This window comes from Vipera ursinii (assembly GCF_947247035.1).
Source record: "Vipera ursinii genome assembly, chromosome: 3".
Taxonomy (NCBI): domain Eukaryota; kingdom Metazoa; phylum Chordata; class Lepidosauria; order Squamata; family Viperidae; genus Vipera; species Vipera ursinii.
The window spans coordinates 144463872-144488770 of record NC_139516.1 but is presented as its reverse complement, the minus strand read 5'-3'; the positions used below and the strand labels follow the sequence as shown (position 1 = coordinate 144488770).

At 40.1% G+C, this 24899-nt stretch overlaps 1 protein-coding gene across 3 annotated transcripts in view; it reads right to left on the bottom strand.

Moving 5' to 3' along the window:
• The window catches only part of DSP (desmoplakin), a 52124-nt gene extending 27624 nt beyond the window's left edge, over positions 1–24500 (bottom strand). For all 3 annotated transcript variants that reach the window (XM_083361179.1, XM_083361180.1, XM_083361181.1), the window contains exons 1-8: positions 23767–24500; positions 13348–13450; positions 10891–11039; positions 8537–8708; positions 3830–3958; positions 2792–2842; positions 1000–1161; positions 119–223 (exon numbers count right to left, since the gene is read on the bottom strand). In XM_083361179.1, coding sequence (XP_083217305.1) covers positions 119–223; positions 1000–1161; positions 2792–2842; positions 3830–3958; positions 8537–8708; positions 10891–11039; positions 13348–13450; positions 23767–23978 — 1083 coding nt within the window. In that variant the 5' untranslated portion in view covers positions 23979–24500. The remainder of the gene's footprint in view (positions 1–118; positions 224–999; positions 1162–2791; positions 2843–3829; positions 3959–8536; positions 8709–10890; positions 11040–13347; positions 13451–23766) is intronic.
• Between the last annotated feature and the right edge of the window lie 399 nt (positions 24501–24899).

The following is a 24899-nucleotide window of genomic DNA, read 5'->3' as shown; positions in this document are numbered from 1 at the left end:
GGCTGCCTAATAGTACAGTTCCGGGTACAGGATTTCACTACCAGCTTTCACTTCAATGAGATGTCATATTGTTCCCAAAATAATGTTAGGATAAAAATGTAGGAAGTTGAAAACATACCTCAATTTTGTCAGAAGCAGGGTGCTGGCTGAGCACCAACTGATCACATTCTTGCTTAAGTTTGTTGAGTTCCTTTTCCTTAACCTCAAGCTGGCTCATGCGTTTCTGTAAATAGGCAAGGACATGGATGTAAACTCAGTTTCAACAGGAAAAAAGGATCAGTACGTTTAGTATTTATTGCAATAGGAACAATTTTGTTGAAATAAGCACACAAAATATCAATCATATGGATCATTCACGTTCAACTGTATGCTGCATCCTATCTGTCTACAAACCTATGTTTAATACTCATTCCTCTCTTCTCTCATTGCTCTCATCTTCTTTACTTTGCTTTCTTTTATTTTACTGTGATATCCCTTCCATTTTGAGACTGAATGCCTGTGCTAAATTTCTCCTAACCTTAGAGGGGAAATTCCCAATGATTTTTTTTAAAAAAATTAAAATCTACTTTAAAACCTCAATAAGACCACCACACCAGCATGGACAATAAAGTTGAATTGGCTTTATATGGATTCCCAGAGTGGCAATATCTTCTCCTCAACGTTTTCATCTTCCCTAAAAGAAAGAGAAGCATATCTCCCAATGCAGGCCTTGACATTCCCCAATGCTGGAAAGAACACATTATTTGAGAGAAGTGTGTAAAGAAGAAGCATCAATCATCACATTCCTTTTCTTACAAACTTTCTGAATGGCTGAAGCAGGTATCCATCTTGAAACTGGCGAAACTTTTCTAAGTATTGAAGAATTAAAAACTTCTATTAATACCAGCTTTTATATTCTGCATTTTAAAATTCAAAAATTATTTGCAATCTTTCAAAATAAACAAAGACCGAACCATGAGTTATTGAATGAGATTTATTTGTTGGGTGTCCTTAACTCACAGAGAAAACTTCTTGCTTCCTTGCAATGTCAGTGTTCCTGTCACTCCAATCATAGAGAAGCTCTTCCTCCTCACAGTCATTGATCCACATGATTTCCCTGCTAGTGGCTTGGATGATGTTCTGCAGGTGGCGGAGCTGATCCATTCTTTCAAAGGAGAACCTCTACAAAACAGCATCAAGGAAAAAGTTAAGCCTTTTCACTGAATGATCAAAGCGTAAAAGTACAAGCCGTAGTAGGGAAAATGTGGTACCGGGGGAGGGGAGGGGAACACGATAAAGGTATCACACACTGAAAAACGAATAGCCAAGATGCTTAATATACCCTGGTCATGTCCAGACCAAATCAAAATTCTGCTCCATCTCTTCAACATAGGACAAGTTGCCAGGCAGAAATTTTCAACAAGTATTTCTACTAGATTTTAGACACAGTTATTGTACCAATAGTAAGTGAATTAAATGTGGTTCTCCTCCTCCTCCCCTCTCCCCTCAAATATAAATATATATCTATATCTATATATCTATAAAAGGTAAAGGTTCCCCTGCACATGCGTGCTAGTCATTTCCGACTCTAGGGGCCAGTGCTCATCTCTGTTTCAAAGCCGAAGCTTGTCCGAGGACGTCTCCATGGTCATGTGGCCGGCATGACTAGACGCTAAAGGCGCACGGAATGCTGTTACCTTCCCACCGTAGTGGTCCCTATTTTTCTACTTGCGTTTTTACGTGCTTTTGAACTGCTAGGTTGGCAGAAGCTGGGACGAGTAACAGGCGCTCACTCTGTTACGCAGCACTCGGGATTCGACCCGCCAAACTGCCGACCATCTGATCGACAAGCTCAGCGTCCTAACCCACTGAGCCACCGGGTCCCTTCATATATCTATCTATCTATCTATCTATCTATCTATCTATCTATCTATCTATCTATCTTGAAATAAAATGACTGACTACTCAGGATTTCTGGGAGTTGAAGTCCACAAGTCATAAAAGAACCAAGGTTGCCTACCCCTGGACTAGACTTGTTACAGTGTATCATTTTTGAAGTGTTTTTTTTAAGAAACATTTTTTAACAAACTTTTCTGGTTGGAAACAACAAAGTGCAGTTTTCTGTTTGAAAAGGTTACAGTCTACCATGAAATTAATTTATTCATTGCATTTGCTTTATGTCTTTCTCTAAGAAGCATAGGGACATATAGATGGTGTTCTCCTGCTCCATCTTATCTCACAATAACCCTGGAAGATTAGCTCTGGTAAGAAATATAAATTATGGACACTGGAATACATCTTACTCGAGCATTATGTTTGTTAAACGTTTATTTATAAGCAGGGGTCTTCAAACTTGGCCCTTTTAGGACTTGTGGACTTCAACTCCCAGAATTCCTCACCCAGCTCATAAGGCTAAAAGATAGCAAATAATGAACCAGAGTATATCTCTAAAAGCATTTTACATTGTCGATAAAAAAGAGCAATTATCGTTTTTATTTGTACACAGCTCTTCTTTCCAAAAGAGGATAAATAGGAGCACATATAGTTGCTCCCATTGCTAGACTGTATAGTTGCTCCCATTGCTAGAGTGCAGAGGAGGAAAAACATTCTAACATTGTATTCCTATTCAACTCCAATATTTCTATGGAAGTCAAATTATGCCATGTATTTGGAATCACACATCATGTAAGAAAAAATACGAATTTTCCTTCCTGCTTAAATTTAAATGCAAACCTGATGCTGAAATTTACTTTAATAGCTAGGAAAAACATGTATTATAAGACTTTTAAGAATAAAATAAAAAATAGCTTACCAAGAGATATTCATATTCTTCTTCCAGCTGATGTACAGCAGCCTTCTCACGCTGTTAAGTAAAGAATAAAGAAAAGATGTGTCTAGCAAACAGGGGATTTCCATTAAAGACAGGAGAACCCAGGGCAGTAGTATTCGGGGCACTATTTTTCCCGTAATAGAAAAGAGGGAACGTGACTCTGCAAGGAAATACGGATGAGTGCTGGCAATTAAGAGTAAAATACCAGACACAGGATTGGAAAACTGTGGTTATCCAGACTTGATTATACCACTTTTTTTTTAATCCAACCAGCATTGGACCATCCAATGGCCATACTGAATCCAACAAAAATCTTCGTTAGGACACCATTGAAGTGGTCATTCAATTTGATAAGCCTTGGTGGAGCAGTGGGCTAATGCCTCCTTAAGTAACACCAGCTGCCTGCAATTAGTGCAGGTTCGCATCCCACCAGGCTCAAGGTTGACTCAGCCTTCCATCCTCCTGAGGTAGGTAAAATGAGGACCCAGATTGTTGGGGGCAATTAAGCTGACTTTGTAATAATGCCGCTTGGGGTGTGTGTGAAAGCCCTAACAAGCAGGCATATACATAGAATGAAGGCTACTGCTAAGCTTGTAAGCCGCCCTGAGTCTTCGGAGAAGGGCGGGATATAAATGTAATAAAAATAAATAAAATAAATAAATAAATTTATCCATCGAGCCAATGAGAATCCAGGAAATAATGGAAATGGGAAGAATAGAGCAGAGAATGGTGGGTATAATTTGGTAGGATACCAGAAATGTCTGATGTTGTTTCTGCACCCCTTCTCCATTAATTTCAAGCTCCCTGTTTAAAATAAAAAAGCAATAGGCAGAAAAAGTATGCATCATTGTTTGTGTGTGAGGAAAAATGTGGTGATGGTAGAGAAGCTACAATTTTTCTCAAAGGTGAAGACTTAAGATTTTAGCAATATTTATTGTTAAACAGATTAGCAATAATATCAATAGGTACTTAATAACAGGCAGTCAATCATCCAAAAAAGAAGTACATATAGTCACCTACCAGATCAGTTTTCACTTTATCCAAGTGCCAACGATAGTCTCCAATAGAATTATGGAATCGTCTATGCTCAGCGATTTGTTGTTCAATGGCTGCAGCATCAAATCCCCATTTGATTAACTCCATTTCAGTCTGAAAAAAGTGCATTTATTCATAAATGCACACCCAAAAATTATATAAATTCCATAATTACCTTCCAAATTGAATTTGATTCCCTAACTTCCTCCTGACCGTGCTTGTGCTAACAGAGTTGTTAGTTACAATTTGTTTTTTAAAGTAAAGCGGTGGAAAAATCACGGGACTTCAAGCTGTGAAGCTTCTTTTGCTTTTGCTTCAACACCAAAAACAAACCAGATCATGTCTTGTTTCCTTACTACAACATGATATATGCACTGCACATTATATTAAGTAGCTCAGCCAATACTTTATTGCTGGTAATGTGTAAGTATATTACAGTCTCATTCCTTTTTATGCCAACTCTTACATATAGCATTTTTAAAAAAAAAAAACAGAAGTAGTTGGGAAAAGCAAAAGGCAAAGATCTGAAACCTCAAATTAAAGTCTTGAATTTTCACAAAAAATGGAAAGTCAGGAAAGGAAGCAGATAATTATTTTGTTTCAGGAAACTTGCTTCTGTGGATGACTGCATGATCAAGAACCACTGTACTTATCAGTCTGTATAAAACAGGACAGTACTTTATATCAGCCTCAAATCATACTTCAGGCGTGTTCCAAAAATCTAGTATTTTTCACTTCTTCTAATAATATTTAAAATTGCCCTATCTCTTTGCTATGACTTTAGGTTAGAGAAATCCTATCTGTGGCAGACCAGCAGCATATTGCAGTCTGCTAGAAGTATACAAAATGTTTTCTTTCGTAATCTTTCTTTTGTTTAATTAATCTGCTATACTAACCTCTGTAACTAATGTATTTCATTTTGGATATTTATAGTTAAAAAGTTACATTTTATTTGTCCTGTTTTATAATAAAATTTTCCTCTTGCAGGCAAGAAAATAGGATAAAACCCTCTGGCCACACGTCTCTAAGTTACATAGCCAGGAAATTACATTACAGGAACTATTTCTTTGTTTACATTGCAAGAGCCTTATCACTTTCATTCACCTGGGTAATGCCAGATAACAGGAAGTGTTACCTTGTTACTACCTTGTTACTACTCCTAATCAGGGTAAACAGGGTATGAGAAGTCAGAGGACTTGTGGGAAAAATGATTTGAGACCTCTGACCTTCCACCCTTCTAGTTCAGTCAATCTGCTACAACAGCTTTTCTCAACTTCAGCTACTTTAAGATGTATGGACTGGGGGAATTCTGAGTGTTGAAGTCCACACGTCATAAAGTTACTGAAGCCATAGGAACTGAACAGATGCTTCCATTTACAATGCCAACCAACAAATCAAAGATCTGAACTAGTCTGAGGACAATTATTCCAACAATTATTCCAACAATTCCCAGGCCTCAATTATTTTGACCTTGTTTCTGAGAACAAGAAATACAGTTCTGAGAAAACAAATACCCTTTTAGATTTTATGAATTTTTGCATAACTTTGCTGCTGAATATTATCAAAACCTCATGAGGAGCAATTTCATTGAGATGAACATCCATGTTCTTAGTGAGCAATGGCATCTACCTTGCTACCATAATTATTATTTTACCGAGAACCTTTTTGATTGTTGACGCATTAACGTTGGTTTTAGCAAGAGTAAGAGAGGTTTGCAAACATTGGATATTCTTTTTGTTTTTGTGACTTTTTGAGTGATTTTATGCTCTTGGTTTGAAGACCCAATTACTACCTGTAATTGATGCCCATCAGTCTAGGTCTGGAAAACTGACAAAATTTTGGAACAATACAGATCTACAGTAAGGGACATAGTCTTGAAACAGAGAAAAATTGGTCAGCGGCAAATCTTAGTCAACCTTGAAAAGATTTGCCACTGCCCAATTTTTCTCCATTTCAAGACTATATCTTGAAACAATCTATGTTGTTCCAAAGTTTTAGGAATTATTTTGTCAATTTTCCTACCTAGACTGATGGGCATTAATTATAGGTAGTCCTGTAATCGATTTGGGTCAGTCCTGCCCTAAAAAATGTCTCATACATTTTGATTGATTGTTCAATGAAAGACTAGAGAACTTCATGAACCTTAATAATCTACTTTAAATAGCAGAAATAGGGGGTGGTAACTTTCTTATATTGGCATATCACTTATTAATCATTTTATTCATTATACAAATAAAACAAAAGACAAAATGGTCCTATCAGACTCCTGTATATATATTGCTATGACCACAGGAAGTTTTGATAACAACATTCACTATCAAAGATACGCAAGTATTTAAAGAAAACCAAAAGCAGATGTATAGTCTTTTTCTATAAATTATATTTTGAGGACATCTAGGAGGAGATGCTGTTCCAGAGTGATACAATAACTTTTATTTTATTTTTTTTTAAAAAGGCTTTATGAGATATCATGCCAGTAGACTAATGCTACAATATTCATCCTCTTGGGCCACACCTGTGCTTAGTTAACTCATGCTGGAACAATTCCAACAAGCAATGCCAATTTAGGTTATTAGCCTCCTGAATGTTACACAGGACTTTCACCTTCTTTTCAGCTTTGCTTTAGTCAAAGGAGCAGCAAGTTAAAACAAGCATCAGCGTAGAAGAACAAAAGGGTGGCTCTGTTCCAGCTTCCACTCCTCCCAGGGAAACCTGATCCAGGTGCTTAGCTCTAAGGTCTCCAATCAGCAAACCAGCTGGAAAATAAAACTAAGCACTAGCAAGCCTGCTGGGGCTTCCTGGGAAGAATTTCCCATGCACTGCGTTACAAGAGAAAGTATTACTCTGGCCCACTGGAGCTGAGCTTTGCAGACAAAATATTAAGCCAGAGAAGGTCAATACAGATAAGATAAGGGAGCTATAAGCAACTGGCTCAAAATGCCTATTTATAACAGACTTCCAAACACTAGGAAGAGGCAAGTCTCCTTTTGCTCCAAAATTTAAAATGCTACAATTAACATATTTCTTCCATTTTTTTCTCAAAATTTTTAAGGGAGGAGGAGGATTTTTCTTTGTTTCAACTTAACCTTTTGTTCCCACATTAATTTCCAGATGAAAATCCTCACACACAAAGTTGAAACTGTTTTTCTTTTTCCTTCATCAAGGGTATCTTTATAAGAATATAAGAACAACAGATAGAAGAGTTTTGTAAAGATTTATTTTATTTTTTTATTTTAATTCCATTTATATCCCGCCCTTCTCCGAAGACTCAGGGCGGCTTAATGCAAGCATTCTTTCATTAAAGAGACTTCAGATTAGTGTGAGAACACTTATTTCCCTATCGCCAGCCATTATATTACCATAGATGACCCCAAGTTCAAGAGAAATATAATTAGATCTGAATCCTGGGCTTTGGCAGAAACTATATCTTAACAAAGCAGCAACAAGAAAATCAAAATTTGTTGTCAATGTTTTACTGCTACCCATCCTGTAAAGACTATTCAGATTATCAAAAATATCACATTTACTTCAATCTGACATGTTAATTTAGCAGATCTCTACCTTGGGCCAAAGAAGCAGTTTCTAAGCAATGAATATCTTTTTAAAAATCACTATGAATTAATATCTGTCAGGACCCACCCCAATCCACATCTTAGGAAAACAAAAACTCTTGGGAGTCAGTTCTAGTCCAAAATGAATTTTTACTAGGACATGCTTGGTTGTGGAAATACAAGACAGGACTTAGTATTGTTTTACAAATTGAAACTTTATAAAGGGTTCCTGGTTCAATCCCCCTTCCCTCAACCCCATTTGGTCAGCCCCCATCATTTTACTTCATGTCATCCCTTTTGTGGGGAAAAAGGAACTTTGAATCTTTATGGTTATTGCCTTCTTCCTCTACAGAATTAAATGAAGACACAGGCCAGATGCCTTCTTCTCTAACCCTCCCTTTTGTTCCCCCAGTTCAAAAGATTTCCCTTGGTCTTTGAAATAACCTAAGGCAGGCTGAATCCACATGCGCTCCTCCGTCCTCGGGAGATGGCAGATTCCATGGGGGGGATATTGTTTTAAATATACATTTATGAATGTGATATAAATGGATTCTGACAATATCTAAGTCTCCTTTTCTTTGGGACACTACCTTTTTGAATTCTTTTTCTTCTTCCACCATGTTGTAATTATTCCAGAAGAGCTTCTGTAATTCCTCTCCTATCAGAAGCCTCTCCTTCTCTGCTTCTTGTCATATATACTTTCTTTCTTTACACTATCTAGCTTATCTACATCCTTCCCTCATCCCCTGCTTGTACTTGACCCGAGATTCCATATCCAGCTACTTCCAATCTTGTAGAGAATTGGCAGAAGTGAAGTAATGAATAATGATTTTTAATCTGCTTTTCACACACACACTGTGAAAAGCAAGCTTTTTGATTAAGGCATTCCGACAACCCTTTCTGATATTCAATTTCAGGCACCATGAAGGTTCAAATTAACTGATTTATTGCTAAAAGCCGATACAAAGGAATCTTTTCAACTAACAAGTCAACACCTGGTTAAAGTTAGACAAGGGTCAACGACATTTAAGGGAGGTGGGACTTAGGTCACTTATGGCTACATAAGGATTGTAAACTGATGCCTCTTTTAACTCCTTCCCCTGGTTCTGCCAGTCCTTCTTCTATATTCATTCAAGCTTACCTTCTGCTGTCTCATCCAGTTCAGACATTCACTGGTGACACGCCTAGTGTATTCATCCCAACCTGAAGCACTCTGAGAGCTGTAGCCACCACCTTTGGAACTAGCCCTTCGGACACGAGGTACACTGATGGCCTTGTAGAGGGCACGCATCTGCTCTTGAAGTTGAAGCAGTCTAAAGGAAAAAAGTAACCGTGAGGAAGAAGAATATCAAAGGCCAAGCCACCAGAATGGTTGGAAGGAACAGCTGAACTTTCAGGTTCTGAGCTATCTTAGCAAGAAGCTTCAAATAATCAGAGAATAATAATTCATTATTGAAGAATTCATGAAGTATATTGGGTGGGACAGAGCCTTCTCCATGGTGCCTACTGAAAAAAATACACTAATTACCAACTTCATTAACATGTTGATTCCCAGATAAAAATTTAACTGTACTAACATCATTTATGAATGCTTAAAGTCTGTTGTAATAAATACTGTTTGTCTCTGCTGATGATTAGTTTCCACCTTTTTAAAATTATTTTGTTGATATTTCTAGTGGTTTTACATTAGGGCCACCCACCTGTGATAAGTTTTTATCAAAGCAAAAATAAACAGATGCAATCTTAGAAGTGAATTTGAGACACAGCTTCACAAATTTATAACATTCGTGCAAGATACTGCATCATGTCTTACTCAAGTGTCGATGTTCGCACAAATATAATAGACTGTATGGTTGACCTTGGGGGATGAGGGAAAGAGATCCTGCCTAGGGAATGACCAGACAAGAGAGGGAGGAGCCCGTAGTCACTTAATGGTCAGACAAAGTAACTTAGGAAGGACCTGCCCTAATTGATCAAGCAGTTAAAAGTAGTGAAATCTGTACCTTCAGAGTTGCAAGATTCTATTAATGTAGTCTTACAATAAAGTAGAGCAGGGGTGTCAAACTCAATTTCATTGAGGGCCGCATCAGCATTGCGGTTGCCCTCAGGGGGCTGGGTGGGCGTGGCCTACTGGGTGGGCGTGGCTAGAGTGTGTATGGCCTACTGGGTGGGCGTGGCCAGCTCTACATCGTTCGCATCAAGGGTGCCTATGGAGGACAGATCTGAGGATCTCTGGCAGAAGGAGGGTCTCTGGGCCAGGGCCAAGGCAGTGGGGGCCGTTCCCTCACTGTTTCCAGGATGGCTTCGCGGGCCACATGAAACCACTTCGCGGGCCAGATCCGGCCCCCAGGCCTTGTGTTTGACATGTCTGAAGTAGAGGGATTCAGTGGCTCAGTGGGTTAGGACGCTGAGCTTGTCGATCAGAAGGTTGGCAGTTTGGCGGGTCGAATCCCAAGTGCTGCGTAACAGAGTGAGTGCCTGTTACTCATCTCAGCTTCTGCCAACCTAGCAATTCGAAAGCACATAAAAATGCAAATAGAAAAATAGGGACCACTACGGTGGGAAGGTAACAGCGTACCGTGGGCCTTTGGTGTCTAGTCATGCCGGCCACATGACCACGGACACATCTTCGGACAAACGCTGGCTCTTCGGCTTTAAAACGGAGATGAGCACCAGCCCCTAGAGTTGGAAATGACTAGCACGGATGTGCGGGGGAACCTTTACCTTTACAATAAAGTAGATTTAGTTTATCTAGCTGTGTTTCCTATGTGGCTTATTCAGGAAGGCTGACATTAGATGGGAGCTGAATTATTTACTGTTCATCCGGCAAAATAAAGGGTGCATCACATGACTCTAGATTTACATCGCCTAGAACACGGGTCAGCAACCCACGGCTCTTTGAGCAGTCTCCTGCGGCTCCCAGCCGCCCGGTGCGCGTGCACCTCTTTGAACGGGCAGTGGTGCGCGCCCGTTTGGAGAGGTGCGCGCCCGTTTGGAGAGGTGCGCGCTCCAAATGGGCGGAGGTGTGCACGGACCTCCCCAAACCTTTGGAGAGGTGCACGTGCACCTCTGCGCGAACAGGCAGCGGCGCCGCTCTTTGAGAAAGCTGCCGCGGCACGTTTGCAAGCTGCCGAAAACGGCAGCTTTGCAGACAGGCCGTCGCCGTCGTGCAACCAGGAACCGGTTCCATCACAAATAAAAAAAATGGCAACTGCGCGCGTCCGCGCATGCGCAAGAAAAAACCATTTTTCGCATGCGCAAAATGTTTTTTGCGCATGCGCGTGCATGGACGCACGCACGCGGCTGCCACTTTTTTAATGTGTGATGGAACCGGTTCCCAGTGGCTCTTTTCCTTTTTCAGGTTGCCAACCCCTGGCCTAGAATAACTCCCATCATCCACATGTATCTACTTGTTTATTCAATGTGACAGAGTTTACTATTTCAGTATTTCAGTACCTTAGACATACTACTTAGTTACAAATACAATGGCAATACCTTTTCTGGTAGAGCTCACATGGCTGACCCATTTGTCTCATTTCTCTGATCAACGCTTCAAGCATCTCCATGTGTTCGGTTGCCTGAGTAAAGCATTCCTCCAGCTCTCGGTTCCTGCTAATTTGGATACCATCTCCATACTTTAGTTCCTAAAACAGTCAAAATAAAGCATAAATCACTATATTAACACACAGAGAGAGAGAGAAATTTATTAATACTGTTGAAAAATGTAAGACTACTATGACATCCTTTACAAGTCTTTGTACAGAATTTGGACAACTACAGCTATTGCAAAATGCACTAGATAGACTGCTTTCCAAATTATACAGATAAGATTATAAATTAGGAGATAGAAAAGAGCTCCAAATGTGGGTGGAGTGGCGGTGGGGATTTTGAAATGGCAAATGCAGTTCAGTGCAAGCAAAGGTAAGGCTACATACGTTTGCCTGGCCTTTTAAAAATATCTTTCTTTTCAATTTTTTATCATATATTTTAAAAGAATCAACATTTTGAGTGCAATACAATTCCATGTATGAGATTATAATGCAAAAAGAGTTTTCAGTTCCAAATGAATTCCGCATCAGGTTTACGTACATTTTTTAAAAAAACAAAGCTATTTTAGATAATGAGGCATACTTCCACAGGCTCATTTCCCATTCTTCCAAAGAAGAAACTAACTGACATTTCTAACAAAAGGCATATATAATCTTTGCAGCTAGTATAATAATACTTCTACTATGTTTTGGTATATAGTATACTGGTTTGGTAAAAATTAATAAAAATATCTCTGCTTGGAAATGGATTGCAATTTTCAAAATTCATTCTGTTCCAGAGTAAATCAGTTTCCAATAAAGTCACACTTTGCAGCATTGCCACCATATCTGAAAGATGGATCCAACTATGATACATTTCCAACATTTTTTAAGAAAAATAATCATTCATTTCAGCAATCAAGGCTAGAGTGATTTGCCAATGGTAAAACCTGCCAATAAAAAAACAACTGCAAGTATAACGGTTGAAGTAAATTTAACATTCTTTCTCCATTGAAATTCTCACCATTGTATGCCTGTAACTATATTCATGTTCTATATCCATTTAATTATACAATCATAAAGTTGTTCAGACTTTGAGCAATGCTTTATTAATAATTTATAAATCATTCCTAGCAAATGATCAGTATTTTGTGTAATAAATTGGATCAAGCTTCTCAATATTTCTTTCTGCAATTCCTGAATGCTACACTTGTTGTTTGAAGATATTATAATCAATTAAAGGTAGAGCAATGTAAAGCAAGGATGGGCAACTTATGACAACTTAACAACCTGTGAACCTCAACTCCTAGAGTGCCCAAGACAGACACAGGCTTTGCTCCAATCTTAACTTCATAAATACACAGAGAGGCTCAAAACTAGCAGGGACAAATTAGGAAAGTGATCTTGGATTTGTGTAGAGAAAATGAAATCATTAGTTATTAGTAAATATAGTAGGAGACTGGAAATAATGTCTTTATACAAGACTGCTTTTGCCACTGTGAAGACAACTGGATCCTATTTAGCTTTTCTACAGATGTTATTATTGATTACTTCTCACCCTCAGCATTCTCTTGGAGATGCTAATTGGCAGAACAATGAATTCAAGGGACAAAAAGAAAGAAAATGGGAGGCCCAAAAAAAGGATACAATGAAGCAGATGTCAAAAAGAAGCCACACCTAAAATTTATATTGATGATGATTCTCTTTGGGAATGAACAGGTATTGATTAGCATTTCTTTCTAACAAGCAGCTACCAAAAGATGAATATATGCATATGGCACGACAAATTATCATGTTTAATGTTAATTAATGTAGGAATCTAGACAAAATTAATGTTTAATGTAGGAAGCAGTCTGATAGCGAAACAATTTGTGGCTGGCTTCACAAGCATCAAGTTACGCTAGCATAGTTTACCATTTTGTGTGTTATATGAATCTATATAACTCAGGTGTGCTCGATAATCGAGCAGAAGCACGATACATAAGCAATATATGAACCCGGCCTATTTTTCTATTTGTGGCCTGTTTGACCTGAAGTAACACTCCAAGGCATCTCCCAAATGGGCATTACTCCTGATCTTTTTAAAACCTGAAATGAGCAGGGCAATTTGGCTACTGACTGGATGGGGTGGAAGGCAGATGGAAGAAAGCAACAAGCCACTTTCATGTTTCCAAAGGAACAAAATGGATGCAATCACCAGGTTGACATCTGGTGCCTTCTCTCTCTCCATCCCCGCCTTTCTCTCTCTCTCTCTGTGTCTGTATCTGTATCTGTGCTGTGAAAATGAACCCTAAGCTTTTTCAATATAAAGCAAGTGTTGTTCTATCATTTTATGCATCCTTATTAACATGTTGATTTGCTTTCTGCAATATCTGCCATTGTTCCCTTATTGAAAATAGTGAAGCAACACCGTGGCCCAACTTACAGGTTGCACTATGAGCTCAGCGCGCATGAGGCAATCCGAGCAAACTTGCAGAAGGTCCTGAATGGTGTTCTGACGCCGGGACACTGTGGCCGTTCCATTTTGACTGAAAGAGCAAGGGTGAGAAAGAGAATACCAATTACACTGTTGAAATCAACCATTAATTATAAATGTGTTTTCCAAAAGATCATAACACACCTTATTTAAATTAAAGTGTTGTAAACTGCTTGACTTCAGAAAGATCCTGATGATACTTGGGTCACTCCTTTTTGAGGTATTACAATGCTGAGTCTGCACTCTGTGGAACTACTGTGGGAACATAATGCAGCAGCTAACCTGCTGTGAATTGGATTTTTTTTTCACTAGATCAAATCCATACAAATGAGAAAATTTAGGAGAAAGTTCTTAAAACAGTGTTCACTGTTGAATTGGCACCTTTACGATGCATTGAACTCTAATTCCCTCTTGGCCAGTCAATACAGGGAGAGAATTGCAAGGAATTAGAGACTAGAGGAGGCTGGGTTGAAGAAAACTATTTTAAGTATTAACTGGGGGTGGGTGGGACATATAGGGTGTGATAGCACAGCTAAAGCACTGGTATAAAATACAGGGGGGTTTGCCCCTTTTTTTAAGCCTCATTTTGGAAATCTCTCCCAGAGTATTTCCAGCAGTCAATACTATCTCAAAAGTCGCATTTTTGTGAACTTTTTGTCTGGAGCTCTTTCTTCTCATTTTAAATACATATACCTCCTTTTTACCTTTGATAGTATCTTCCTTTTCTCGTTACTCATTCCCAATTAAAGCTATCCATAAAGCAATATGTAATTAGTAATCAACATATGCAGGCTATTCCAATTTCAAGATCCAACCATCCAAAGTACACATTTGACACTAACTAGGCCCAGGTGGAAGACACATTATACATACTTTTAGATTCCTGAATAATTTGCAGTTTATCAACAGAAAGGTTTCCTACTCTCAGTTGTACAGTTTTATCCTGAAAGTATGTCACGAAAGGGTAAGGTGAGGAACCAGGAGCAAAAGTTTCATTTGTTCCATTTCAGATACTTTCTTCTGGGTACTAAATGCCCTAAATGTCAAGGATAAAATAGGTATATTTATAAGCCTCAGGTCATATGATGGAAGGTCAGTTCAGATCTCTGAAATCTCAACTTTTTAAAAATATTATAAATCTTATCTGAAAATTTATCTTAAGCCATCTCCAAAATCAGACTGCCTCCCAGACTCTCATAACTGACCTTTTGGTGAGGGCACTATGTATAAGAGACTGAGGTTCTATATGATAATGTTTGGTTATAAAGAAACAGCCATCAGAAATTTGCCAACGCTGAACACACCCATGCAAGCTCCCAAAATAAACTGATGGTGGAACTTTAAACTATCTATAGATTGTTTTGGATTTCATTTGTTAGTGAAACAGTCATGTGGTAGAAATCCTTTCATGAGGAACGTTTCTTTCATCCATTCTTTTCTGAAAATAAAAAAAACTTGTCTATTCAGCAAATAAAAATGTAATACATAAGCCAGCAGTTTCTCTTCCCAGAATTCCTTGCCACCAGCCATGCTAGCTAGGGAATTCTGAGAATTAAAATCCAGAGACCTCAAGGGACTCCAATTTTCAAAAAGCTGTATTAGGAGACCAAAGCACCATCCAGAAAGTTGTGATACGAAGGAGACTCTGAAGGGCACAACATAGTTTAAAATGTTTTTGAGAGGAATTTACATATTCATACAAATTAAAATAACATGGAAAGTTGGTTTTACTGTGCCCCATTCCCCAGGTAAACTGACTTTGACTGCAAAGTGACATAGTCAAATTTGCAAACAGAGTTGTAGTTGTAGTCCTGTATCTGAAATTCACCCATCTGAGGATCCTACTTTCAGATTTGTTTTACCATATTGTACAATTGTTATAAATACAAAAGCTGTAGTAACATTTAATCTTTTTTTTTAGGCTTTACGAAGCAAAGGAGATAAAATAGAACAGCACGTTTACAAGAGTGCCATCCTTTGGAATTATCCAGTAGAATATTATTCCCAGCTATGAAGCTTAAAATATATATTTTGGATGCCATTCTAAATTTTTATTTAGAAAAGCTAAATAAAGCAGAATGTTGTCTAGTACAATAATAGTGGCACAAGTAGTAGCTCTTTTATTTAAAATATATATTTTGTTGTGCTCAAAGAACAAAGAACACTTGCTTGGGCTGCTTTTCCACAATACAGTCATCCTGAGTTGCAAGTCAGCACTAGTTGAACATAGGCAAGGTGCTCTAAATGAGGAATCATAGAGTACCTCCCTGGTAAAATCAGGGCTCTCAAACAGGCTCAGGCATCTCCCAAATGGAAGAATTTATTAAAACATTTCATAGAGGAAAGTGCCCTATAACTGGCAGAAAAATATATAGCAATTCCCTTACATACAGATGATGTAATTCTGTTCGCCCAAACTTATGATAGCCTAAAAAGAGCACTGCAGGTCCTGGCTGAATACTGCCACTCGAAACCCTAGAAATTCACTATAATAAACCAAGATGCTGGCTTGTACTAAACACCCTAAAAAATAGGTTTGGGAAGTAAACCAGGGGTCCCCAACTTGTGGGCCACAGCCTGGTAATGGGATATGGCCTACTGGCCACTGGGCCGCGGGACAGGCTGGCCAGTGTGCGTGCATGTGCGCACGCACCCCCCACTTGTGCTAGTGCAAAAACAGGAAAAACAGGTTGCCGCTGTGCCTTTGGGTGCAAAAATGGGCCACTGCCACACTGTGGGGCAGAAAAACAGACGACACTCCATGGGGTGTGGAAATGGGCCACCACCACACCGCAGGGTGCAAAAATGGGCATCATGCCACAGGGCACAAAAAGGGGCCACCGTCGCACTGCAGGGTGCAGAAACAAGGCGCTGTGCCATGCAAGAACGGGGCAGGGCTAGTGAGTATCATGCGGGCACTAGCCCCGCCTTGTATGCTGCATGCGTGCACACGCACGATAGCAGTATTCCAGTATTTGAGAGGTTGCCACAAAGAGGAAAGGGTCAATTTATTTTCCAAAGCACCAGAGGGCAGGTCAAGAAACAACAGATTGAAACTAATCAAAGAGAGAACCAACCTGGAATTAAGGAGAAACTTTCTAACAAAGAACAATTAACCAGTGGAACAGCTTGCCCCCAAACGTTATGGGTGTTTCATCACTGGAGGTTTTTAAGAAGAGACTGGACAGTCACTTGTCTGAAATGATATAGCATCTCCTGCTTGAGCAGGGGGTTGGACTAGAAGACCTCCAAGGTCCCTTCCAGCTCTATTCTAATTGATTGATTGATTGATTGATTGACTGATTGATTGACTGATTGATTGATTGAATTGAACTTTTCTTCTCCCTGGCAGACCTAATTCCTTTTGCTTCCCTTGAGCCAAGGCAATAAATTAAAACTTGCTACTCTTCTTTAATACAAATAGACATGCTACAGCATAAGTGTAGAAACAACAAGGCAATGCCTCAAGGTCACTTGATATCCACTTAGAGCTGGTGCTCCTCCCTAAGAACATATTTCTATAGTTTTGACACCTGCTAGATATCTAAATTACTAAGGTGAGCTTTAACACTGGCATGCCATCCATTCCATTATCACAAGTAGAATTCTGTAATTGCAACAATGGGGACTAGAACCTTGCTTTCTTTTAAAAATGCAAGATGGAATTATCCAGATACCTGAGATTGCCAAAACAGAGTCTAGCACCATTCCCAGTCAATGTTACATGTTAAGAACTTACAAGTAATATTGATAGAAGCAACTGTTAGCCTTTTTGAAGAAAAAAACAAAAGACTAATAATAGTACACTCATGAAACTGATGGTATATATAATTATGTTCAGACATAATTATTTTTCTAAAGACATACAGGTTAATTTTCTAATTAGCAGAAACTGGAAGTAATGTACATTCTGCATTCAGATAATACACCAACAGCAATTGCTAGCTGAAGCGCTCAGTAGGGATAAAAAAGTGCTTCTTTGCATAGCAATCTATCAGCTATAGCACACTTGCATAGTATGTTTTGTAATGTGCCACTTGCACAACTCAATTTATGAAAGATCAGCACAGTTATTGGAGTATGACACCTGCACTTGCTCAAGTGTGCCAATTCTGCATACCAAACTCTACAAAATCTCCTAAATTTTGCTCCTCTGTCCTAGTCCTATTAGACCTCTCAGCGGCTTTTGATACCATCGACCATGGTATCTTACTGCGGCGTCTTCGGGGGATGGGAGTGGGAGGCACCATTTTACGGTGGTTCTCCTCCTACCTCCTGGGACGTTCACAGTCGGTGTTGGCAGGAGGGCAGAGGTCGGCCTCGAGGCCTCTCGTTTGTGGAGTGCCTCAGGGGTCGGTCCTCTCGCCTCTCCAACATCTATATGAAGCCGCTGGGTGAGATCATTCGTGGTTTTGGGGTTGGGTATCATCAATATGCTGATGATACCCAGCTTTTTATTTCTACCCCAAACCACCCCAGTGATGCCCTCTCCGTGATGTCCCGTTGCCTGGAGGCGGTCCGGGTCTGGATGGGGAGGAACAGGCTTCGGCTCAATCCCGACAAGACTGAGTGGCTGTGTGTGCCGGCGTCTTGGGAAATTCAGAATATTCCATCGTTAATTATGGGGGGTGAGATATTACCCCCCGTAGATAGGGCTCGCAACTTGGGTGTCCTCCTAGATTCACAGCTCTCCTTGGATGATCATATAGGAGCTGTGACTAGGGGGGCCTTCGCCCAGGTTCACCTGGTGCGTCAGTTGCGGCCCTATCTAGACCGGGATGCCTTGCGCACAGTCACTCATGCACTCGTGACCTCCCATTTGGACTACTGCAATGCTCTTTACATGGGACTGCCCTTGAGGACTACTCGGAGGCTCCAGCTGGTGCAGAATGAAGCCGCGCGAGTGGGGGTGGGGGCTTCCCGATACTCCCATGTAACACCTCTACTCCGTGAGCTGCATTGGCTTCCGGTTGTCCTCCGGGTAAGATTCAAGGTGCTGGTTACGACCTATAAAGCCCTAAATGGCATGGGTCCGGGTTACTTACGGGAGCACCTGCTGCCGGCATCAACTTCCCTTCGTCCAGTGCGCTCCCACAGAGAGGGCTTCCTTAGGGTGCCGTCGGTCAAAGAGTGTCGACCGGCAGCCCCCAGGGGGAGGGCGTTCTCTGTGGGCGCGCCAGACCTTTGGAACTGTTTACCGGTGGAGCTCCGGATGGCTCCCGACCTTCGCTCCTTCCGACGTGACCTAAAAACATATTTATTTGAACAAGCCGGCCTGGTCTGATGGGTTTAGGGGTATTTTAACGCTTTGTATTAATTTATTGAATTGGGCTGTTGTATTTAATATTTCTTTTAATTTTTATATATTGTATTTTATTGTATTGCCCTGTACACCGCCCTGAGTCCTTCGGGAGAAGGGCGGTATAAAAATTAAATTAAATAAATAAACTTTCTCAAAGAGGGGTAAAGCAGCTTTACCCCTTTTTAATGAAAAGCTGAAATATCCTAGTTCTTTATTTACTTTTTAACTGCTTTTAGTCTCCCCTACCTGCACAAACCCACCTACAGTTATTAGCTCTTTATATCTGATTATGCTTGGCAATCAGGTTGCATGCTCTGTTTTTTATCAAGTGATCTTTTCATTAGTCATGGATATTATGGGACACTCCTTATTCTCGTCTTGGAATTGTGATGGTATAGCAGTCATTTTCATTAACAAACATAGTGGCTGCATTTGTTCACATAGTCTGTAATGCCCTGCCCTGCCCCACCCCTACCCCAAGAAGAAGCATTTGGAAATAAAGGGGAAAAAATAACCATTTTTTTTTTAAAAAAATGAAGTTGTAATTCTAGTCTTTGCATGAATGTACAGACTGCTACCTGTATTCTACTTGTCTCTGCAAGTAAATTCGCTGCATAGATAGATTTAAATGCATAAGTATATAAAAGGCATATAAAAGACAGCCTTGCCATGTAACAATTCTTACCCTATTTTAAACATTGATAAATTAAGGAATTGGAAATTATGGTTTTGAAGCAAATGCAACCCAAATTTAATCACAAATTTAATTTTATCACCACTTCTCCACACGTAATAAGCAATATGAAAATATTGACTTCGCATATAGGAGTAAGAATTTCTAAAAGCAACACCCAATATTGCTTGAACAAATTCTACTTATGTGCTACTAAATTTCCCCTGCCTCCCCCCCACCTCCTTTGAAAGCTCTCAACATCTGTTCCGGGGGCTTGATAGACTATATGAGATTTTTGTAGGCAAATACAAAAAACAGTTAACGGGGAAGAAAAAAATCATCTTTCCTCCCTCTTGATTCCATCAAAGGAAATTGTTTCCATTGGCAAATTCTATTGGATTTCTGTGAGTTTATTTATTTATTTATTTTATTATATTTATATACCGCCCTTTCCCGAAGGACTCAGGGCGGTTTACAGGGTGATTAAAACAAAAAATACAAAAGTTAAAAACAGATTAAAAAAAAATATATCCGTCCCTGAACAAATAAAACCCCAGTTAAAATTAAAATTAAAATTCTCAGCCTGGGCCAGAGAGCTTGAAGAGCCAGGTCTTCAGGTCCCGGCGGAACGGAGGTCGGGGGCGGTCCTAAGCTCCACTGGCAGCTGATATAGGTAAGGAGAGTTTGGCAATGTTGCCTGGAAGGAACCATGTACTTCCTGCTCTGCACAAGGAAAAGTAAAAACACAAATACAGGAGGAGAGAGAGGAAGGGAAAACGTGCACACCACCCCATCCCTCATGCCTGATACTGGAGAAAGCAAGCTAGATAGGGGCTTCTCCGAGATAAAATGCTTTACAAATGAGTGGAAAAAGAAAAAGAGTGATAAAGGAGCTTTGACTGGGGAGAACCTTTTTGCAAACTGTGGATGGAGTTAATCACTAGCCATTGCATTTGCAATCTCCATTCCTTATCAATGAAACTGCTGCAGAAACCAACTTGTTCCTAGATTCCCACAACTGAGAAGCTGAGAACAGACAGCTTACTCAACCCTTGGGGGGAGGGAGAGGCTGACACTGTCATTTCAGTAAACTCCAAGCTGGAAGATGAACAACCAAAAATAAATAAAAAAATTAAGAAAACCAGACCCTAACCTCACAGGCAAGTCTGCTGAAACTCTGAGGAACAAATAAGTTTGCATCCAGAAATATATATGCCAATACTTCTATATTTCAGTATGCAAACTTCCTCAAATGTTACAGCTATTTCTAAATGCCTAAAGTTGAAGAGTCATATATTCTTAAGAATTAAACATACCAAGTATGGTAGCCAGAGAAGATGACAAGTAACAAAAACTACATCTTGATGCTGCAGGCAAAAAAGACAGGAAAATTCAGAAAATAGCCAGAAAGAAAAGAAAAAATATGTTAACTATTAATGGCTGAAAGAATGCTATATACTGTACACGCCTAAGCAATTCAATTCATTTTTGCACGAAAAGTAGTTGTTCAAGTTGCCTTTTAAAAAACCAATTTTACTTTTCGGATGTCCTCCATTATCTATTTCTGGCATCTGATCTTAATTTAATTCACACAATTTCTGCAGAGCTCTTTTGGTTTTTAACAATTAAATGACAGAAATTCATTAATTTCTCCACTGTATCTGAATTTCTACTTATTCTGAATCCATGGAGATAAATGTCCATAAAATGTACTGATTTTGCTGAACATTTCTGCATAATAGTTTCCAAACTAGGCTGGGTTAATACTCTGAAGAGAGTATTAATACTCTGAAGAGAGTATTAAATATAGAGCACAGACACAAATATTATTGTACCAGTGACAGGGCTATTAATCAGTTGTTAACTAGAGTTAATTATATATGTTTTTGTGTGTGTTCAGTTCCTGCAGTTTTTCAAAAGTTGCTATTACCTCCTTCCTAAAGCTGAAAAAGAGTGACCCAAGGTCACTCAGCTGGCTTTCTGCCTAAAATGGGAGTAGAAATCACAATCCCCACCTCCCATTTTCTAGTCTGATACCTTAACCACTATGCCAAACTGGCTCTAAGGTTTCTACAAAGTCTCAATATGCTCAAACAACAGACGAGAATATCTCAATAACCATAAATGTGTATCAAAGTAAGTATTCAATGAAAGGTAATATATGGTAAATTTATTTATTTATTTTATTATATTTATATACCGCCCTTTCCCGAAGGACTCAGGGCGGTTTACAGGGTGATTAAAACAAAAAATACAAAAGTTAAAAACAGATTAAAAAAAATTATATCCGTCCCTGAACAAATAAAACCCCAGTTAAAATTAAAATTAAAATTCTCAGCCTGGGCCAGAGAGCTCGAAGAGCCAGGTCTTCAGGTCCCGGCGGAACAAACGGAGGTCGGGGGCAGTCCTCAGCTCCACTGGCAGCTGGTTCCAAAGGGCAGGCGCACCCACTGAGAAGGCCCTATCCCTGGGTGTTGTCCGCCGGCAGTCTCTTACCGGCGGTACCCTGAGAAGACCCTCCCTGTGGGAGCGCACTGGACGAAGGGAGCTTGATGCTGGCAGCAGGTGTTCCCTCAGATATCCCGGACCCAAGCCATTTAGGGCTTTATAGGTCATCACCAGCACCTTGAATTAACCATAAATGTAGAATGTGTATGGTTAGTAAATTGCCCACATGGAGGAAAAAACAATATGAAATAACTTTTGCAAAGAAAGGGAAGGAGGGCTAAGAAAAGAATTACTTTCCAAACATTAAACACAGTAAAGAGATTAAAAAGAAGCATGTTTTATCAGTTGCCTTTGAATGTATGCCATCCACAAAGAGGAGATTTAATTTTCAAATATAAGCAGGTCTCTTTAAAGTGGACATTCTAAATTTGTGTCTTAGTGGTTCACACAGCCGGAATGAAGAAGCAACATTCTTAACTTCCTTTAATAGTTTATCATCAGCACTGCTAAAGCACTACATCACATACATAATGAACCACAGCAATGCTACAAGATAGGATGCAAAATGGAACAAGCTAAAAGAAACTCTCCAATTTTGTTATTCAAAGAAAGAAAAAAAGAACTCTACTGAGCCTCATTAAACAAAAAAGATGGTGGTTCTGAAAAGAAACTTTGATGACAAAATCAACTACTAATTTGGGAAGGGAGAAGTCAAGATTCACACCTCTATAAAGTCTGTCAATTTTTAATCTTAAGTATTATTTGGTAATTCTGCCAAGGATTCACACCAGTGAAAACAAGCCCTGCTAACCAAGTAAAATAAATAGGACATAAACCAGTTAAATGGGCTAGTATTCACAATACCCTTCCTGCAGAAACAGTTCAATGTCAGAAATCAGACACAATCTCATATACTTGTCATATATGATACTCCCTCTTGCTTATTCATGCACAGGCAAGCCATAGGTGCCTGCTCTCTCTCATATGCATGTGAATGCTCCTTGTGATCATATATCTAGAGAAGGTAATGTGTAGTCAAGGGAAGAGCCAAGGTCAATAACTGCTCCTGCTAAGTAGTGTTTGCAACACTATCAGTGTTGTGCTTTTCAATTATACATGTAAAAATGGTTCATAACTGCATGCAGCTTCCTAACCAGCATGCTGTCTCCACAACAGGAAAAATAAGGCGTTTGAAGCAGTGTTTCTCAAGAATACATATAATTTTTAAAAATCCTTCTTAGTGGATCAACAAAAGCCAAATTATTCTTCTGTAGGACTCTCTCTTGAAAGCACAAAACAACTTTCCAGCCTTAAAGTTGATAAACTCTAAAAGGAATTGGGTGTTGATATAAAGACTACAGCAATTCCATTATCAAAAGGATAATAATCAGAACCATGTAAGCAAAAAGGACATTAGTCATCAGAAAACTTTATGCTCTCCACAAAGTTAAAACTATTAGTTTTAATCCCACAAGATACTGTACTGATGGGTGAATCATCCATCTGATCTCCTTTATCCTACAATTCAATAGCCATAACCCAAAACTGCCAAAAGCCATTGTATCATCAAAAGTTGCAATCAGAACCTATTGTATGAACTCTGTCCTGGACTTTTTTTAAGGTATCACAAGAAATAATCTTTCCCATACTCTTAAGTCCAAATGCAGAGCAACTTCTCCATAAAAGGAGTGAGTAAACTGAGTATAAAATGAGTTGCAACTAGATCTTCTTTCTTCACACAGATGCACAACTGAATCAGCGCAGTATTTATATTCCAGGAAGCCACGACAGGTTTCAGCAACCAACTATAGCTGTCCATGATGGGGATGTGTCCATTCCTCCTTAACAGGGCAACTTTTTATTTATTTGCAGAGAGAAAGAGGAAAACCTAGGCACACGCATATACCAGGAGAGGTAGATACGTGACATATTGTTTTGCACTTACGTATATCCTTCCGAGTTGATGTCCCCGACATAGCTTTTCTGGACATAATACATTTTATGAGTATGGCCGCTTCCCCCGCCGCCGCCGCCGCCGCCGCCGCCTCCTCCCATCATCATATGGGAATTCATGTCGTAGCGCATATCCGGGCCGGACTCCGCTCGGACCATCCTGCCCAAGGTGTTGAGCCTGGGATGGGATCCATTCATGCTCATCTTGAAAGCTGTATTAACTCAAGCGTGTTGCCTCGGATAATGAAAAGAAGAGCCAGATCACCAGAAAAGCATCAACTTGCACCGACGGAACGGAAGAAGTGTCCTGGAGAAGGGCTGTATTCTAGTTGTTGTTTTTTATTTATTTTTCTCTTTCTTTTTCTTTCTTTCTTTCTTTCTTTCTCCCTCCCCGCTTCTGGCAGAAGCAAACAAGCGAGTAGCGCGAAGCCCCCAATTAGTTCCCTTACGCAATGCAGAAAGCGAAGCGGCTGGTTTGGTGGAGGAGGAGGAGGAGGAGGGGAGGGCGGTCGGGGGGTAGGAGAGAGGAAGCCGGGACAGGTACACAAAAAGTGGGAGGAGAGGGGCTAAAGACAAAGGAGAAGTAAGTTAAAAGACTAGCAGTTTGGGGGAGAAAGAAAAGAGAGGCCGGTCCCGGTGGCGTTCAGCAGCAGCGTCCAGGTGAGAAGAAAACCAAGCGGCGGCGTTACTGGTGGTGGTGGCGGAGGAGGAGGAGGAGGAGGAGGAGGAGGAGATCAGCCAGTCTCCTCCCTAACAGGCACAGGAAGGACGAAACCGCAACTTTGGGGAATCTTTTTGAACTAACAAGTCTGGGCGTGGAACCACCGCCCTCCAGTTCATTCCGGTCCTCGCCTCCCCCCATCGTCCCTCCTCCTCCTCCTCCACCCCCTCTTCCCGCCGAGCCAGAGACATAAAACTAGATCCTGCCGGAGAGACTCCTGGGGCCGCCGCTTCTGCGCCTTTACACCTGGGCCCAACCCATAATAAGGCTAGGTGGAAGCCAACGCCCCGCGCAGACACTTACGTCCTCGCTTTCATTTGCAAGGCTCCCCCTTTGGTGGCCCTGTCGCCCTTGACAACAAGGAGTCTAGCTGGGAGTGCCAAGCGAGGAGCCCCGGGCTCCCA